Source organism: Melospiza georgiana, chromosome 4, assembly GCF_028018845.1.
Source record: "Melospiza georgiana isolate bMelGeo1 chromosome 4, bMelGeo1.pri, whole genome shotgun sequence".
NCBI classification, from domain to species: domain Eukaryota; kingdom Metazoa; phylum Chordata; class Aves; order Passeriformes; family Passerellidae; genus Melospiza; species Melospiza georgiana.
In genome coordinates, this window is record NC_080433.1 from 4,543,831 (window position 1) to 4,559,633 (window position 15,803).

General features: G+C 46.3%; 1 protein-coding gene across 1 annotated transcript in view; it reads left to right on the plus strand.

Annotated features, from left to right (window-relative positions):
- Positions 1 to 330: 330 nt before the first annotated feature.
- LOC131082816 (store-operated calcium entry regulator STIMATE-like) overlaps positions 331 to 15,803 on the plus strand; it is a 34,954-nt gene continuing 19,481 nt past the window's right edge. Inside the window, exon 1 of the mRNA XM_058022963.1 lies at positions 331 to 474. Within this exon, the coding sequence (XP_057878946.1) occupies positions 366 to 474 (109 nt within the window). The 5' untranslated portion in view covers positions 331 to 365. The remainder of the gene's footprint in view (positions 475 to 15,803) is intronic.

Genomic DNA, 15,803 nt, shown 5'->3' on the forward strand with positions numbered 1-15,803 from the left:
TTTTCCCGGTCCCCATCCCCATCCATGTCCCTTTTCCCTCTCCCATCCCCATCCATGTCCCTTTTCCCGGTCCCCATCCCCATCCATGTCCCTTTTCCCTCTCCCATCCCCATCCATGTCCCTTTTCCCTCTCCCATCCCCATCCATGTCCCTTTTCCCTCTCCCATCCCCATCCCCTCCCCGGTCCCTCCCTCCCGCCCCGCCCCGGGCGCTGCTGCGGGCAGGGCGGGCCGTGGGGCGGGAGCGGCCGCTCGGGGCCGCCTTTGTGCGGCTCGGGGCTGTCCCGTCCCCATTGCCGTCCCCGCTCCCGCTCCGTCCCGGCCTCTCCCGCACCTCTCCGCACTTTCCCGTCCCTCGGCATCCCCATGGCCGCCCCCCGGCCGGCGCACGGCTGCGGCAGCGGAGCGCTGCTGGGGCGCTTCGGGGTGCTGCTGCAGGCGCTGCTGGCTCTCTGCGCCTTCAGCACCCTCATGCGTGAGTACCGGGGGCACCGAGGGGACCAGGGACACCTCGGTGGGATGGGGTCGGTGCCCGTTCTCTTTAAAAGCACCAAGTTTGGGTTGGGGAGGAAGGGACGCGCTGGGGATGTTCCGGAGCAGCAGCAGCAGCAGCAGCGCCAGATGCTCCTTCTTCCAAACTCCCTAATCTGATGGTAATGAAGCTCCGCGGAAAGCGAGGCTGTAATCTCTTAAAATTGGCCGCGCTTGTGCGAGGCATTGCTCAGTCACTTAGAAAATTTTAATGAGGGGTACAAAAAAAAGCTTTTGGTGTGACCCCTGCGAGTGGCCGGGGAGGAGCTGATAGAAACGGGGCGGGTGTCCGACACGGCGCGGCGTGCTGAGCGTGATTCCATTGCGCTGTGATATTGTTTTGTTGAATTTTCGCTCAGGTTTTAGGGCTTGAGCGGCTGGGGAAGGAGTTACAGAGAGAGAACGTGTTTTTCTGGTTACTGGGAAGGGCTGGCAGTGAGAGAAATCAGCTGAGAAAAATCACCCGGAGTGTGATTTCCAGAGCTTATCAAGTTACGCTGTAGAAAGTTCAGAGTGGATATTTGGGAAAGCTTTTTCCCCGGAAGGGAAAGGCATTGAAACAGGCTGGAGCCTCTGTCCCGGGAGGGATTTAAAATACGTGTGGATGTGGTTTAGTGGAGCACTTGGCAGTGCTGGGTTAACGATTGCCCTTGATGATATTAGAATTGGATATTAGAATATAGAAAGGGGACAGAGAGACAGAGGGATGAAGATGGAGGCAGGGATGGGAATGGAGTTGGGGACGGGGATGGGGTCAGAGGCGGAGATTAGGATGTGGAAGAAGTCGGAGATGAGGTTGCAAAGGGGGCAGAGATTGAGATGGAGACGGACAGAGATGGGAACGGGGAAGAGAGGGTGAATACTTGGAAAAGCTTTTTCCCCGGAAGGGGAAGGCATTGGAACAGGCTGAATATTTTTCTGGAGCCTCGTCCCGGGAGGGATTTAAAATCCGTGTGGATGTGGTTTAGTGGAGCACTTGGCAGTGCTGGGTTAATGATTGTATTTGATGATATTAGAATTCTTTTCCAACCTCGGCGATCCTGTGAAAAGGTGCGGACGCTGAGGCTGAAGGAGCCGTGAAAATTCCCTGTTATTCTGTGCCGCAGCTGTGTTTTGCTCAGAGCGATGTGTGTGTGTGTGTGTTACTGCTCTCAGGGTTAAGTGGTTTAGCACAAGTTGAATCAACATGCCAGAACTCGATCTGTTTTCCTTGTTTAAAAGCCTGTGGTGACAGTGAACCGAAACTTCCAAGTTTTCTGGCTAGGTAGCTGCAGATTTTGAGGTTCTCTTGCCCCCTCTGCCTTTTGGAAACCGCTTTCAAAGGCTCCAGCGCTGCGGTTAACGCCGAGCTGCCAGGGAAAATTGCAGCAAGTTCTTCCAGGGATAGCTGATACCTTCTCCAGCTGGAGCAGCCCAGTTGCAACATGCCACTGCTTGTGCTCCACCAAATATTTTCAGTAAGAATAGTGGTAATTTCTTTTTCTGTTCCTGTTCCCCCTAGTGATGTGTGCATGTGGGTTAATTCTCCCATAAACGCCATGGGGCGTCCCATAAAATCAGGGACTCGAGTAAATCATGTTGGAATACCTCTGTGGATGAGGCTGCCAGAAAATCAGCAACTCTGGGCTAACTGCTGGTGCAGGGGCTGGTATTTCTGTGAACAGTAACAGCCTCTTGGTTAATGAAGAGAAACTGAAAGCTGATGCTGTGTGGTTTTTCTGTGACTCAGCTGAGGAGGAACTGCAGCCTGGCTCCCCAGGGCAGATGTGTTTGCAGCCCTGGGGTCCCAACCATGGTACCTCCTGTGGCTGCAGCTGGGCTGGTGGTCCCTGACCCGCCCCAGCTGGTCCTTTCCTGTGCCCCAGGCACTCATTTCCAGCTGGATCTGCTGGAGAGGCTGTTTGTGTGCTGACTCCTAACCCAGGGTGGTTGTGGGCTCACCAGCAGTTCTGTGTTGGGCATCAGCCTTCAGCTTTTGGGTTGTTTCTGTGGCACATCCAGCTGGGAAGGAGAAGGATCCAATGCCTGGGAGGTGTGGAGGCCTCTGGAGCTGAGACAAAAAAACTTCCTGGGAATTTTGGTTGCACCTTCCTTTCACACAGCCAGGCAGTCCCAGCTGGGTGACTCATGTAGAGTTTAGGATGACTAAATGACATCAGGTAGATCCCTGTTTAGGATGAGTCATGACATCACGTAGGATTTAGGGTGTTGCTGTTGTTGGAGTCAGCTCTTTGATACTTCTTTCCTTCAGTACTTTCTTCTTTCCTTCAGTGTTCCTGTTGGTTTTATTACTGTGATTTCTTCTCTGCCAGGATGTTGCAGGCCATGGGTTAATAAGTGGAAACAACATCCATGAGGGCGGTGAGGCCCTGGCACAGGGTGCCCAGAGAAGCTGTGGCTGCCCCTGCATCCCTGGCAGTGTCCAAGGCCAGGGTGGATGGGGCTTGGAGCACCCTGGGATAGTGGAAGGTGTCCCTGTCCATGGCAGGGGGTTGGAACTGGATGATCTTTAAGGTCCTTTTTGACCCAAACCATGTTACAGAATTCCTGTCCAAACCCAAACCAATGCCTTTTCTACTTTAAAGTACCAGCTCAGCTATAGGAACACATGGATTTGGAGGGAAAAAAAATTCCAAATTGTGCAGAAACTGTTCAGAGCTCTTGAAAACACATAGAGGAACTCAGACTAACAATAATGTGGCATTCTGCTAAGTTTTGCTGGTGTGTGTGCATGGATTGATCAGAGTATCCCTCCAGAATGTGAGTCCCAAGCATGGCCATTGCAAGGAGGATGCATTTAATTTTTATCACAGCAATTCGTATCCTTGAATTTGTGTTTCCTGGGGTTGTGGAAAGATTCTCTTCTGTCAACCTGGAAGGAAAACCTAATGGAGGAGGAAATTAGTTTTGAATGATTGAGTGGTGTGGTTGCTCCCCATTGCTGTGGATTTTGTGAAATGGATCCTTTTGAGTGGTGAACACAGGACCCAGAAGTAAATGATGCCCGGCCTTGGCAGGGAGTCAGGACAGCTGTTTAGTGGGGTTTTATTATTATGTCAACTACCATGAGCAATAGTGCTAACAGTTCATTTTAGCCTACAAACACTCTTTGCTTTTCCAGCAAGGTCTTCAAGGCTGTATTCAAGCCTAATCCCAGTATGACCAGAGCTTGCTCTGTTTGCAGCTTTGCCCCATTTGGGAGTCAAATGGCAAAGAGGTGTCACCCTTTCCACCTGCCTGGGTGGCTGTGAAGCCTCTTTGGCTGTAAGGACAGTCCTGGAACTGATGACAAACCCTTGAAGGCAGAGGAGCCCAGCAGCTGTGTGTGTGTGGCAATCTGGATTCCTGTGCAAGACCCTCCCCTGGGGAGGTCGTGGCCGGCCGAGAGGAGTGGGGATAATTGTGCAATCCCATCTGAAGCAGTTTGCAGTGCTTTTCCTTGAGCATCACTCAGCTGGGTGGGGAAAGCTCCTTGCAGTTACCTCAGCTGCCAGGGCTGGGTGAGCCCCTGCAGTCTTCTCTTCTCTTCTCTTCTCTTCTCTTCTCTTCTCTTCTCTTCTCTTCTCTTCTCTTCTCTTCTCTTCTCTTCTCTTCTCTTCTCTTCTCTTCTCTTCTCTTCTCTTCTCTTCTCTTCTCTTCTCTTCTCTTCTCTTCTCTTCTCTTCTCTTCTCTTCTCTGGAAGGGGTTGTTACAAATGATCAAATCGTGAGCCAAAATTATCAAAAATTTAGCAAAGATTTGTTAATTTGTCTGCGAGACCAAAGTTCGGTCGTCGAAACCAGCACAGCCAAAAAGAGTTCAGTGTCGAGCCTGGGATCCACACCGGGTGAACCTGGATCTGACCTCCGGAGTGTCAGAGTCTCCCCAGTTCACACTCGAGGTTTTATACAGTTTATTCTGCCCGAGGCAAAGATGACCAAATGTTCTTTGTGTCTCTTCACGTGCATCGCTGTTGCTTTCCGTGTGCAGAGCGGGACAAAGGTCCCATCCAGGTGTGCCATTGGTGTCAATCAACTCTGGAGAAGCCATGTATTCAGATATATCAGGATGGTTATCTCGACAGATGTAATCAGCAAGGTGATAATTGCTCTTGTTTGGCTCCCAACAACCATCAATCATCACCCTGGAAGCTTCTATTCTTACGTTAAGGCGTCGATCATTATCTTAACTTGTGTCCTGGAACTAGTTGAATCTGAATAGGACAGCTGCTCCTGGCCAGGATGGTCAAAAGACATGGTTTTGGTTTCACAATATTTTATACCCTGCATTAATAGCATGAATTATCCCTACCATATATTACAGGGTTCTAGACCAGAAAAAGTTGTCCAGGTTTGCACAGGGGACAGCAAAACTCTTTGAAATGAGGGAAGATTTTTTTGTACAAATTACATCCATAGCCTTCTTTGTGAATTAACCAGAGTGCAGGAGAAACGCATTTGGGGAGTTAAAGAATTTTTGTCTCTGTTGTGAATGGAAAAAATTTTCCCTGGAGCTGGTATCCTCATTTTCTACTCTACCACAAACAGCATTGAGGAAACGCATGAACCTTTGTTTTTCTTCCAGCTTTTTCTGAAACTGTCTTGGCAGCGCTCTGAGCTGCTGGATGAGGTGTAGTAGCCCTTGTGATGTTGGCATGAAAATAGATGTTGCTCTTGGAAAACACTCCTACTGCCAGGCAAGGAGAGCTGGACTGGACTGAGCTCCCACAGCCCCGTGGGAAATCTGGTTTTCAGCTCTACTTTTAAAAATGTCCTGATCCTGCCTCGTGTGACAGCAGCGTCCCTCTCTCCTGTGGCATGTCACTGCTGGACATGCTCTTCCAGCACATCTTGCCTTGAGCTTAGTCTTAAGAAGTTTGCAGCAGGGACCCTGGTGCTGACCCCCAGGCAGGAATTGGTGCTGGAGACGCTCTTTGAGCACCTGGGATGGTGTTCTAGACATTGGTCCAAGTAGCTTGTCCTGAGGCAGAGCCACAGAATAGGAATTTGCCAGAAAAAGAAACAGTGTCTCTGTGGTGGAAAACAGTTGTCAGAGAGCATCAGAAGTATCCCCTTGGTCTGTGGCCTGTGTTTTCCTGGTCCCTGTGGATTTTCCAGCTGAGCTTTCAATGTTGATTTTCTCCTGGGTGGTGAAGTGGGAGAGAGCATCCTTGTGTTGAGAAGTGTCTGAACTTTGAGAGCGAGTCATGGAAGCTGTTGCACTCATCTCCCCCAGATAAATCAAGCTTGACCCACCTTTTGTGACTTTTTACTGGGTCCTTTAGTGATAGGGAAAGGGGCATTGGTTTCAAACTGAAAGAGGATAGATTTAGACTAAATACAAGAGGAATTTTTTTACAATGAGGGTGCTGAAACAGGTTGCCTAGCAGAATGGTAGATGCCCTATCCCTGGAAACATTCAGGGTCAGATTGGATGGAGCTCTGACCAACCTGGTCTAGTGAAAGGTGTCCCTGTCCATGGCAGGGGGTTGGAATGAGGTGACCATCAAAGGTCCCTTCCAACCCAAACCATGCTGTGATTCTGACCCAGTGCTAAGTTCAGGGTGGTACATAGTTTAGTTTGTTGTACATAGTTTGTTGTCGGTATGGTATTTGTCCATATTTGTTGTCCATAGCTTGTTGTAGAAATGGTATTTGTACATAGTTTGCTGTAGATATGGTATTTGTACCTAGTTTTTGTAGATATGGTATTTTGTATGTAGTTTGTTGTCCATAGTTTGTTGTGAGATGCTGTACATAGTTTGAAGAGAAGTGCTGTCTCTGTGCTTCAAAAGTATCCCGAGTGCTTTCTGATTTGTGTTTCGACTTTACACTGAAAATCCCTCATAAGTGTGGGTGAAAGTGTGAGTCCCTGCCAAGAAAAAGAAGTAGTAAATGCTAGAGCACTTGATCTGTCCAGCCTTCCATTCTGTTCTGAAACAGATCTGCCCAAGACACAAAACCACTGCAGCTTCCCGTGCCCAAGGCAGGCTCTGCTGCCTTTGCTCGCTGTCACACAAGTGCATGACTGTGTGTGATTTTAATTGTTCAACACACAAGAACATGCAAATTCCAGCTTCACCCCTGTAAATGCTTTTGCCTCTAGAGAAAAACAAAGCCACAGAGGTTAACTGTGTCTGGCAGCGTGGAGCCTGGGTCCTTGCTGATTTACATGTAGGTTTGTGGGTTAAGCTGCACATGGCAGGGCTCTCAGCACGTTTCTCTTCTGCTTCAGTACATCTGAAAACTGGCTGAGCTGGAGAACATGTGTTGCACTTTGTGGGCTGGAAGGTCTGTGCAGCACTCAGTGTGCTTCATTAAGCTGCACGCAGCTTTCCACAAAGCTTTAGAATTGCAGCTGTTGGTTGCTCTGACCTCTCCTTGGCCGTCGCCCCTCAAGCGGCCGAGCTGAGCGGGGAGTGGGAATGATTTATTTTAAAAAATATGGGTATTGATCTAGTACCAATATCCAAGTGTGATGGACAAAAACTCTCTAACAGTTTAAAGTTAGAAAGTGTGTGTTTATTGTGACAGGTGATTACAAAGTCCTTTTATCTATACAACTATTGATTATCCAAAACACAAATGCATATTCATCACTTTGGTACACCCCATTCCCAATATGGATATTGATCTAGTACCAATATCAAAAACTCTTTAACAATTTAGAGTTAGAAAGTGTATTTTTATTGTGGGATAGCTCCCAAATACCACAATTTACAGGTGATTACAGAGTCCTTTTATCTATACAAGTATTGAATACCCAAAATACAAATACAGAATCATAACTTTGGTACATCCCATTCCCTGCTCCATGTGGTAATTAGTTCAAAAGCTATTAAGCATTTGTTCCTTGAAATGAGTAGGTGGTCCCTTTCATGGGGAGGGGTCCCAAAATGAGGAAGTAAATGAAGTCTTCCTTGTTCTGACCTTTCTACCTTTTCAATGCAAATCTGACAAATGAACCCTTGGTAGGACTCCCATTCCCCATCTTCAATTGGTTTCAGAACAGAGGAGGTCACAATTGTCTTATATTCCTAAAAGCTATTTATCAATTTCTATATTTTTCATTATAAACCCAGCTAACCAAACATTGTGCTGACAAGCAATTATTAGTTAACTACTAACTATTAACTTCATCAAGGCCTACCTATTTATTTTAATTAAACTCCAATAAAGCTTAACTCTAACTAAAATCTTTGCTCCTCTAAAATCTCTAAATTCCTTAAAGTTTATGTCTCAGGGAGCTCCTGGTTTCTGAGAGAACAGGAGCATTGGGGAAGATGAGAAATGAGCTGGCAGAGTAGAGCTCCATGAGAAGTTTCCTGTGATCCTTCGCCTTGCACCTTTCTGAGTTGGTTCTGCCATGTGTGGTGAGCAGTTCATGTTATGGGTGACTTAACCAGACAAAAATCTGTACGGGGAAATTAGTATTTTATAATTATGAGGTGGAGCATGCAATGGTTTAAGAAGTCTCTTAAATTTACAGCTTGTTTTTTTAAGCAGCGTTTGTAAGAAAACTGTATGGCAGAGGGGCTTTAATGATAAAAGTTGGGTTGGGGTAAAATGCTGTCTTTAATAATAAAATGGAGTAGAAAGTACATGATGGTTAAGGTCCCTTCCAACCCAAACCATCTGTGATTCTATGACAGCTGCTTGTGTACCACTTCATTCTTCAGGTGGTGTTCTCCTAGTGATCTTGGATTTTATTGCCTTACTTTTATCTTTCCTTGTCTAAACTCCATTTTCCAAGGGATTCATTGCAGTGCTTTATATGGGGAGTCACAACTGCCTCCCCAGGATGTTCTGCATTGACTTGGAGCCCAGCCTCAGTCCAGGTGTCCTGCAGGACCTGCTGTGTCAGTAAATGATGAGTTCTGTTCAAAACGTGCAAAGCACAACTGGTAGTGGTTGTGTCTCACAGCTTTGCTTGGTGACCATCTGGCACTCAGCTAAAATAACAGCTTTAAAAATCCGTGTAAAAATAAGACACAAAGGGTAGAGCTTCAGGCTGAGAACCATGCCAGGGTCCTCTGTGGCCTTCATTGGGGGCAGCTGGGGTCTCCAGAAGGATGAGTGTTCCTTAATGCTAAAAGGGAGTAGAAAGTACATGATGGTTAAGGTCCTTTCCAACCCAAACCATCTGTGAGTCTCTGATAGCTGCTTGTGCACCACTTCATTCTTCAGGTGGTGTTCTCTTAGTGATCTTGGATTTTATTGCCTTACTTTTATCTTTCCTTGTCTAAACTCAATTTTCCAAGGGATTCATTGCAGTGTTTTATATGGGGAGTCACAACTGCCTCCCCAGGATGTTCTGCATTGACTTGGAGCCCAGCCTCAGTCCAGGTGTCCTGCAGGACCTGCTGTGTCAGTAAATGATGAGTTCTGTTCTCAATGTGCAAAGCACAGCTGATGGTTGTTGTCTCACAGCTTTGTTTGGTGACCACCTGGCTAAAATAACAGCTTTAAAAATCTGTGTAAAAATAAGACACAAAGGGTAGAGCTTCAGGCTGAGAACCATGCCAGGGTCCTCTGTGGCCTTCATTGGGGCAGCTGGGGTCTCCAGAAGGATGAGTGTTCCAGCTGAGGCTCCTGAGCAGCCTGCTCTGGTGGAATTGGAATAGGATGTCTTTAAAGACCCTTCCTGTGAAAAATGCATTTATTTTATGATTGGTTTTTTGCAATATTATATGTGTTGTGTTAGAAAGTTATGCTGTATTAATTCTCTTAAGTAGTGTGGTAAATATAGTTTTAGGTTATAACATAATGTTAAAATAGAAACTATGCTATGTAGGATACTTTTCTTTAAAGAAAGGACTCACAGTGAGACAGCAGCCACAGGACACCTGAATCTCTCTGAGAAAAAGAATTTATTGCTCCATTATCAGGAGAAACGAACTTCTTCCTGCCTTGAAGGTGCTGTTGGGATTCAGAGGAAGAAGTTGATGATGACCAGGCAGAATCCTGTGTTTGAATGGAATTTATGCATCATGTATGAGGTGTATGAATATACAACAGGGTATTGCTTTTAAGGGTTAATCCTTTGTTAATGTGGGTCCTTTTTCGTTAAAGTGCTGCGCAGAAAAGGTACCCGGACTGTGCATAACTCTGTCTCTATTGTCTCATATTGTCCTAATTCAAATTGTCCAAATTGTTTTTCCTCGAATTGTATTACTATTTTTATAACCATTTTATTACTATTAAACTTTTAAAATTTTAAAAACAAGCGACTGGCATTTTTCACACTTCCCATCAAACCACTCAGTGATTCCATGAACACCATCTCAATTTCTGCTCCTTCCTCTGCCAGTTTTGCTGGAGGTGCTTTCATCCTCCTCACAGGTACCAGGCTCTTTGGGAGGGAATACAGAAAACACCCAGCGCAGACCTGAGGATGGAGGTCAGCAGCAGTCCGTGCCCTCAAACCACTGACAGCTGCTTTGAGGAGGAAAACCAGGACTTTGGCTGCTCCCTGAACTGATGGGGGATATAATTTCACACTTTTCTGGCTGCTCTCTGCAAACAGTGGCTGCTGCTGCTTCCTCCCATTGTGTCTGGGGTGGAACTGTCTGAGTGGCTGCATGCTCAGGCTAAGAATAGTGCAGACCCCAGGGTTTTGGCTCTGTATCCTGAATGTTGGCTTCTTTCCTGCCTGGGGCTTGGAAAGAGCCTGGGAAAGGGTGTGTCCTGCAGAATAGGTTGAGATGTGTTATTGGAGACTGTGCTGCTGAAAATAACACAGGGGAAGAGCTGCTGTTTCCTCCCTGGTACAGTAGCTCCGAGTCCTCTCTGGCACAGGCCAGAAATAAAGTCCTGACCCTCTTGCTAATGGGATGTGGCCCTGGATATGGGGTTTATGGCAGTCAGTTTAGTCCCCTCTTAAATGCAGGTGGCAGTATCACCAGTTTGGGGCATCTCTGACTTTATTTTTGATGGGCCTTTCCCAGTTTAGGTGTATTAATGCATCTAAAAGTGCTTTTATATCAGGTTCATTTTCAGTATCCAGCCCACCCCAGGCCTGCTGCTGTGCTCAGTGGGGTCAGGCTTGGATCCCTGTAAATCAAATCCCAAAAGTTCTGTCAGTTGTGTCAACGCCTCCCTCCCAAACCTCAGCTTCAGACTCCTGTGGTTGGTTGCAGTGAGATCTGTCAGGGAGGTGGTCTGGCTCTCAGCCAAGCATGACTAACCATATCCCAGGGAGATAAGTTTCCCCCTATAATTTTGGGGAAATCCAGGGCACAGGGAATATTCCTCTGTCTGCTCTGGGGTGCCCTGACCCGCAGGGCAGCACTGACTGTGACCCCCATTCATGGAGAAAGTTTCCCAGACTTCAAGATAGACCAGAATCCACAAAAGTGTGAAATAGATTATAGAGAGTAGTGTAGGTGTATCACTTGGTGAGAAATTGAGGTTTTGGGATTTTTAGTGTGTTGTGGATGGAAGCAAGATGGAGGGCACAGGGTGTCACCCTGGGTTCCTCCTTCATGCTTCTTCTTCCTTCTTCTCCATGGGTTTGGGTGGCATTTTGTAATTGGGCAGGAAAGTCCACATTGCAGCTCCGTGGGATCAGTTATTGGGTTAAAAGGGAAAATAACCCAGGTGTCAGTTCTTAATTGGACAACTGAGTCTTAAAAGCCCTTGTAACAAGAGATTGTTGGCCATTTTGTGCCTTCTAATGAAAAGCTGCCCAACTCACACTAGTGAGACTGTTTTACTGAAATAATAAACATCTGAGTCTGAACATGAACTGCCATCTCAAGTGCCTTCAATCCCGACCCAGAAAAACCCACAACTGGGACCCCCACAGAAACCTGACTTGGTAGCCTGTTTTGCTGATCAGCAGCTGGTTGATGCTGCAGCTAATTCTGATTAAATTAGGGAATTTATACCTGTGATGCTGCACAACTCTGCAGCAGATCTGCCTGAATGCAGTGTGGGGTCAATGGGGATGCAGGGAAGAACAGCATGAGGGAAAGAGCTGCTGTTGCTACTGTCCTTGTCTTAATAAATTTTTAGAATCAGAGAATTTGTTTAAAAGCAGAAGTAGGCTGTGGGACATTGACTATGACAAGCTCTGGTAATTTCACAGCATTTGTCTTTGTGTAGGGCAGCAAAGCTGTCTGTCCCCTTTCTGCTGCATCAAGAGAACAAACACCATTATGAATATTAACCTCTGTATTACTCTGGGAAAAGAGTGAGGACAGCTGTCAGTGTGCTTTTATCTTTCTGACTATTTCCAGATCTATCTTGAAAGACTCCAGCAAATTTTTTTTTTCTTTTAACTTTTCACAAGGTTCTCATTCAGTTGTCAGCTTCCACCCAGCCTGGTGGTTCTGAGGGGATTTCAAACATGTATGATCTTTATCGTCCTTGGCTGAAGAGGAAGGGCTGGGAAGTGTTTTATTTCCTGCCCTCCCCTCTCTGTGCTGTGGTCAGGGGATCTCTCAGATTGTCCCTCATCTTCCTTCCCTTCTGGTTCAGCCTCACAGCTTTTTGTCTGCAGCGGTGGAATGGGGGCTTGTGAGGGCAGAGCCTGCTGAAGGCCTCATCCCAGGGGTGCTCTGCTCATGTTTAATGGGACAGACCTGGCTCCCCTTCTCCTGGCTCCCACAGAATCTCAGTTGCTGCCATTACATTGCAGAGGTTCCATATTGGTGTCTCCTTAGTGCAAGAGTTTCATGCCTCCTTGATGTTTCTCATAGGCAGCTCCTCCAAGCACCGACTCTTCCTTCTTCTCCCAGCAGCCAACTGACTCCAATTCCTCTCAACCAACCCATCCAATCTTTTATAACACTCTTCTTCTCATTGGCTACAGCTGTGGCCTGTTAAAGTCAGGCCTGGTCCTAATCTTTAATAATTAGCCCAGCTGCAACTCCTTAGGGGTAAGATTACTTTCTATACTACCTTTATTTACTTATATTCTATCCCCCTACATGCAGTCACAGAATGGTGAGCACAGATTGGATCCAGTGATGGATCCAGTGCCACCTCCTGCCATGGGCAGGGACACTTCCCACTATTCCAGGTTGTTCCAAGCCCCGTCTTGCCTGGCCTTGGGCACTTCCAGGGATCCAGGGCCTCACCACCCTCACAGGGAAGAATTTCTTCCCAAGATGTGCAATAACATTGCTTCCTTGCACATGGACACAGCTGAGAAGGGAAGCAGTATTAAAATATTCAGTACTGTGGTTGGGAACACAAATTCCTGATGCCTTCTCATCTAGAGCAGCTGCTTTCCAGTCTCATGTTCAATCTAATTAAATTTAGGTTCTCTTCCATTTTGTGCAACTCTGCGTGCAGCAAACTACATTTTAAATTTGTTTCAGGTGTTTTTATGGAGTTTGATTTGGTCATAGGTGCTAGAACTCAAATATCACCTTTTTTTTTTTTTTTTTTGATGCAGGGATTATTTCCCTTAAAGTAAATATTAAGGATGGACTGGTCTATCTGAGCCAGGGTAGCAAACCCACCTGCAGCTGGTGGAAAACTGAGTGATTGGAAACACATTTTGAGAAGAATAGAGGAGATTTCAGCCTTTCTCCAGCTGATCCAGCTGAGCCTGTGCATGCCATGGCTTGTCTCTCTGCAGCATTTGGAAGAGGGGAGGGAAGCTTTGCTGTTGCTGCTCATTCTCCAGAGCCCTGCTGTGCTCACTGAGCACAAAGTGCTGCTTCATGGAGGGCTCCATCATCTCCTGGAGTCTCCAGAGATGTGGTGCTGCTCCTGTGGATTTAACATCCCCCCTAACCCCGGGCCACAGCTACCAAACAACTCTGCTCCCTGTTTAAGCTCTGGTAATCTTGGCTGGATTTCTGGTTTAATTTGGAGCCAGCCTGCTGCAGCTCTGCACAGTAAATGCCCTATTAAGCAGTTAATTATTTCTCTATAATACCAGCTTTTATCTTTAATACAACAGTTTTACTGTCTCTGATAATTACACAGTCTCAGATAACTCTCTTAAATCTAATGAGGCATGACAAGCTGTGTTCAACAAGGCACCACACCATTAACTTCTTACCTCTTACTTGTCATTTTATCACACTGAATTACTGTGTTTCTAGCCTGAGTGGCTGTGGATACATAACATGTCACTTCTCATTAAGAAAATCATGAAAATCACCCCTGGTGCTCCTGTGGTTGGGCTAGTGGTCAGCTGGCTGGCCTGAAGACTCCTCCAAAAGCTTTTTTGCAGCATTGTGCTCTTTGCCCCCATCAGCTGAGGGTTGCTTTAAACAATTCTTGCCCCTTTGGTCCATGGCTGATGCTTGTGGGTAGGTGAAATGAAAATTGGCTTTTGAAGGGCATCAGTGGTGATGGATCTTGTCTGAGCTGGTGGCAGTCATTGCTGCAGGAATGGCTCATGGTGGGATTCAGCTGGGTGAGGGAAACTGGTGGGTTTTTTCTGGACAGGGGTAGGACAAGCTGCTGCAGCAGGGTCTGGTGGGACTTGACTGGTGCCTTGTTACTCATCACTGGCAATAATGGATCAGGTTTTAACAGTGCTGGTTTTCTGTGGATTTGAGACTGGCACCAAATCCCTGCATGTGCCTGACTAAATCCTAGGATTAGGGGAGATCACAGGACTGGGGAATGGTTTGGGGTGGAAGGGACACCCTACAGACTGTCTTGTTCCACCCCCTGCCATGGGCAGGGACAACTCCCACTGTCCCATGTGGCTCCAAACCCCGTCCTGTTGCAGACATCTTTTATGAAGAATCCTTTCTCAGGATTTTTCCTCCTGAGAAGCTGAGAGGCCTCAGGAACAAAATGTAAACAATGGTTATCTGCTGCTGTGGAATGCAACAGGTGCATCTGGGATTGGTCTCAGGTGGTTGTTTCTAATTAATGGCCAATCACAGTCAGCTGGCTCAGACTCTGTCCAACACACAAGCCTTTGTTATCATTCCTTAGTTTTCAATTCTTAGCTAGCCTTCTGATGAAATCCTTTCTTCTATTTTTTAGTACAGTTTTAATGTAATATATATCATAAAATAATAAATCACCCTTCTGAAATGTGGTGTCAGTTCCTTGTCACTTCCCTCATCCTAAGACTCCTGTGAACACCGTCACACCATCCAACTTGGCCTTGGACACTTCCAGAGGTGGAGCAGCCACAGCTTTTCTGCGCTACCTTTTCAATGCTTCCCCATCCTCACAATAAAGAATTTCTCCCCAATCTCCCACCTAAATATCTCTTCTTTTAGTTGTACAAAGTTCCTCATTGTCGTTTCACCCTTGTATTTTCATCTATGGCTCTGTCACCTTGCCAGTAAAACCAGGACAAAGCTGCACTTCTGAAATGTCAAGGCTCCTGTCAGGGAAGTCCCTGCATCCTTCCATGTTGGATCAGGAAAGCATTTCCCACGGGAAGGAGCCCAGGCTGCCCTTCGGGGTTATTATATTTGTGGGGACCCTCATGGCAGGAAGGAATGATGGATCTGACTCCATGCTCTCAGAAGGCTAATTTATTATTTTATGATACTATATTATATTAAAGAATGCTGTACTAAAGAATACAGAAGGGATACTTACAGAAGGCTAAAAAGATAATAATGAAAACTCGTGACTCTTTCCAGAGTCCTGACACAGCTTGGCCCTGATTGGCCAAAGAGTCAAAACAACTCACACCAGAATCCAATGAAACAATCACCTGTAGGTAAACAATCTCCGAACACATTCCACATGAGCAAGACACAGGAGAAGCAAATGACATAAGAATTGTTTTCATTTTTTTTCTGAGGCTTCTCATCTTCCCAGGAGACGAAATCCTGGCAAAGGGATTTTCCAGAAAATATGACAGTGACAATGCTGGTTGCTTTGCTCCAGGCCAGAGAACAAAATCATGGAATCATTCTGGCTGGAAAAGCCATCCAAGATCATCAAGTCCAACCATTAACTCATCACTGCCAAGCCCACAGCTAAACACAACATCTGTGTCTTCTGGACACTTCCAGGGACAGCAATGCCAGCACTGCCCTGGGAAGGTCCCTTGGCTTTCCTCAGCTTTAAATTTACAAATGCTCAGGGTCTTGTGCACTGTCATATCTTCTGAAAAATCCTCTTTGCCCAGGATTCGTCTCTTGGGAAGCTGAGAAGCCTCAGAGAAAAAGGAAAACAATATTATCTGATTTGCTTCTCCTGTGTTTCGCTGCTTTGGAATGTGGTTGGAAATTGTTTATCCAACAGGTGGTTGTTTTGATTGGTTTCATGGGAATTGTTTTGATTTAATTACCAATCAGTGCCAAGCTGTGTCAGGACTCTGGAAGGAATCACGAGTTTTCATTAGTATCTTTTA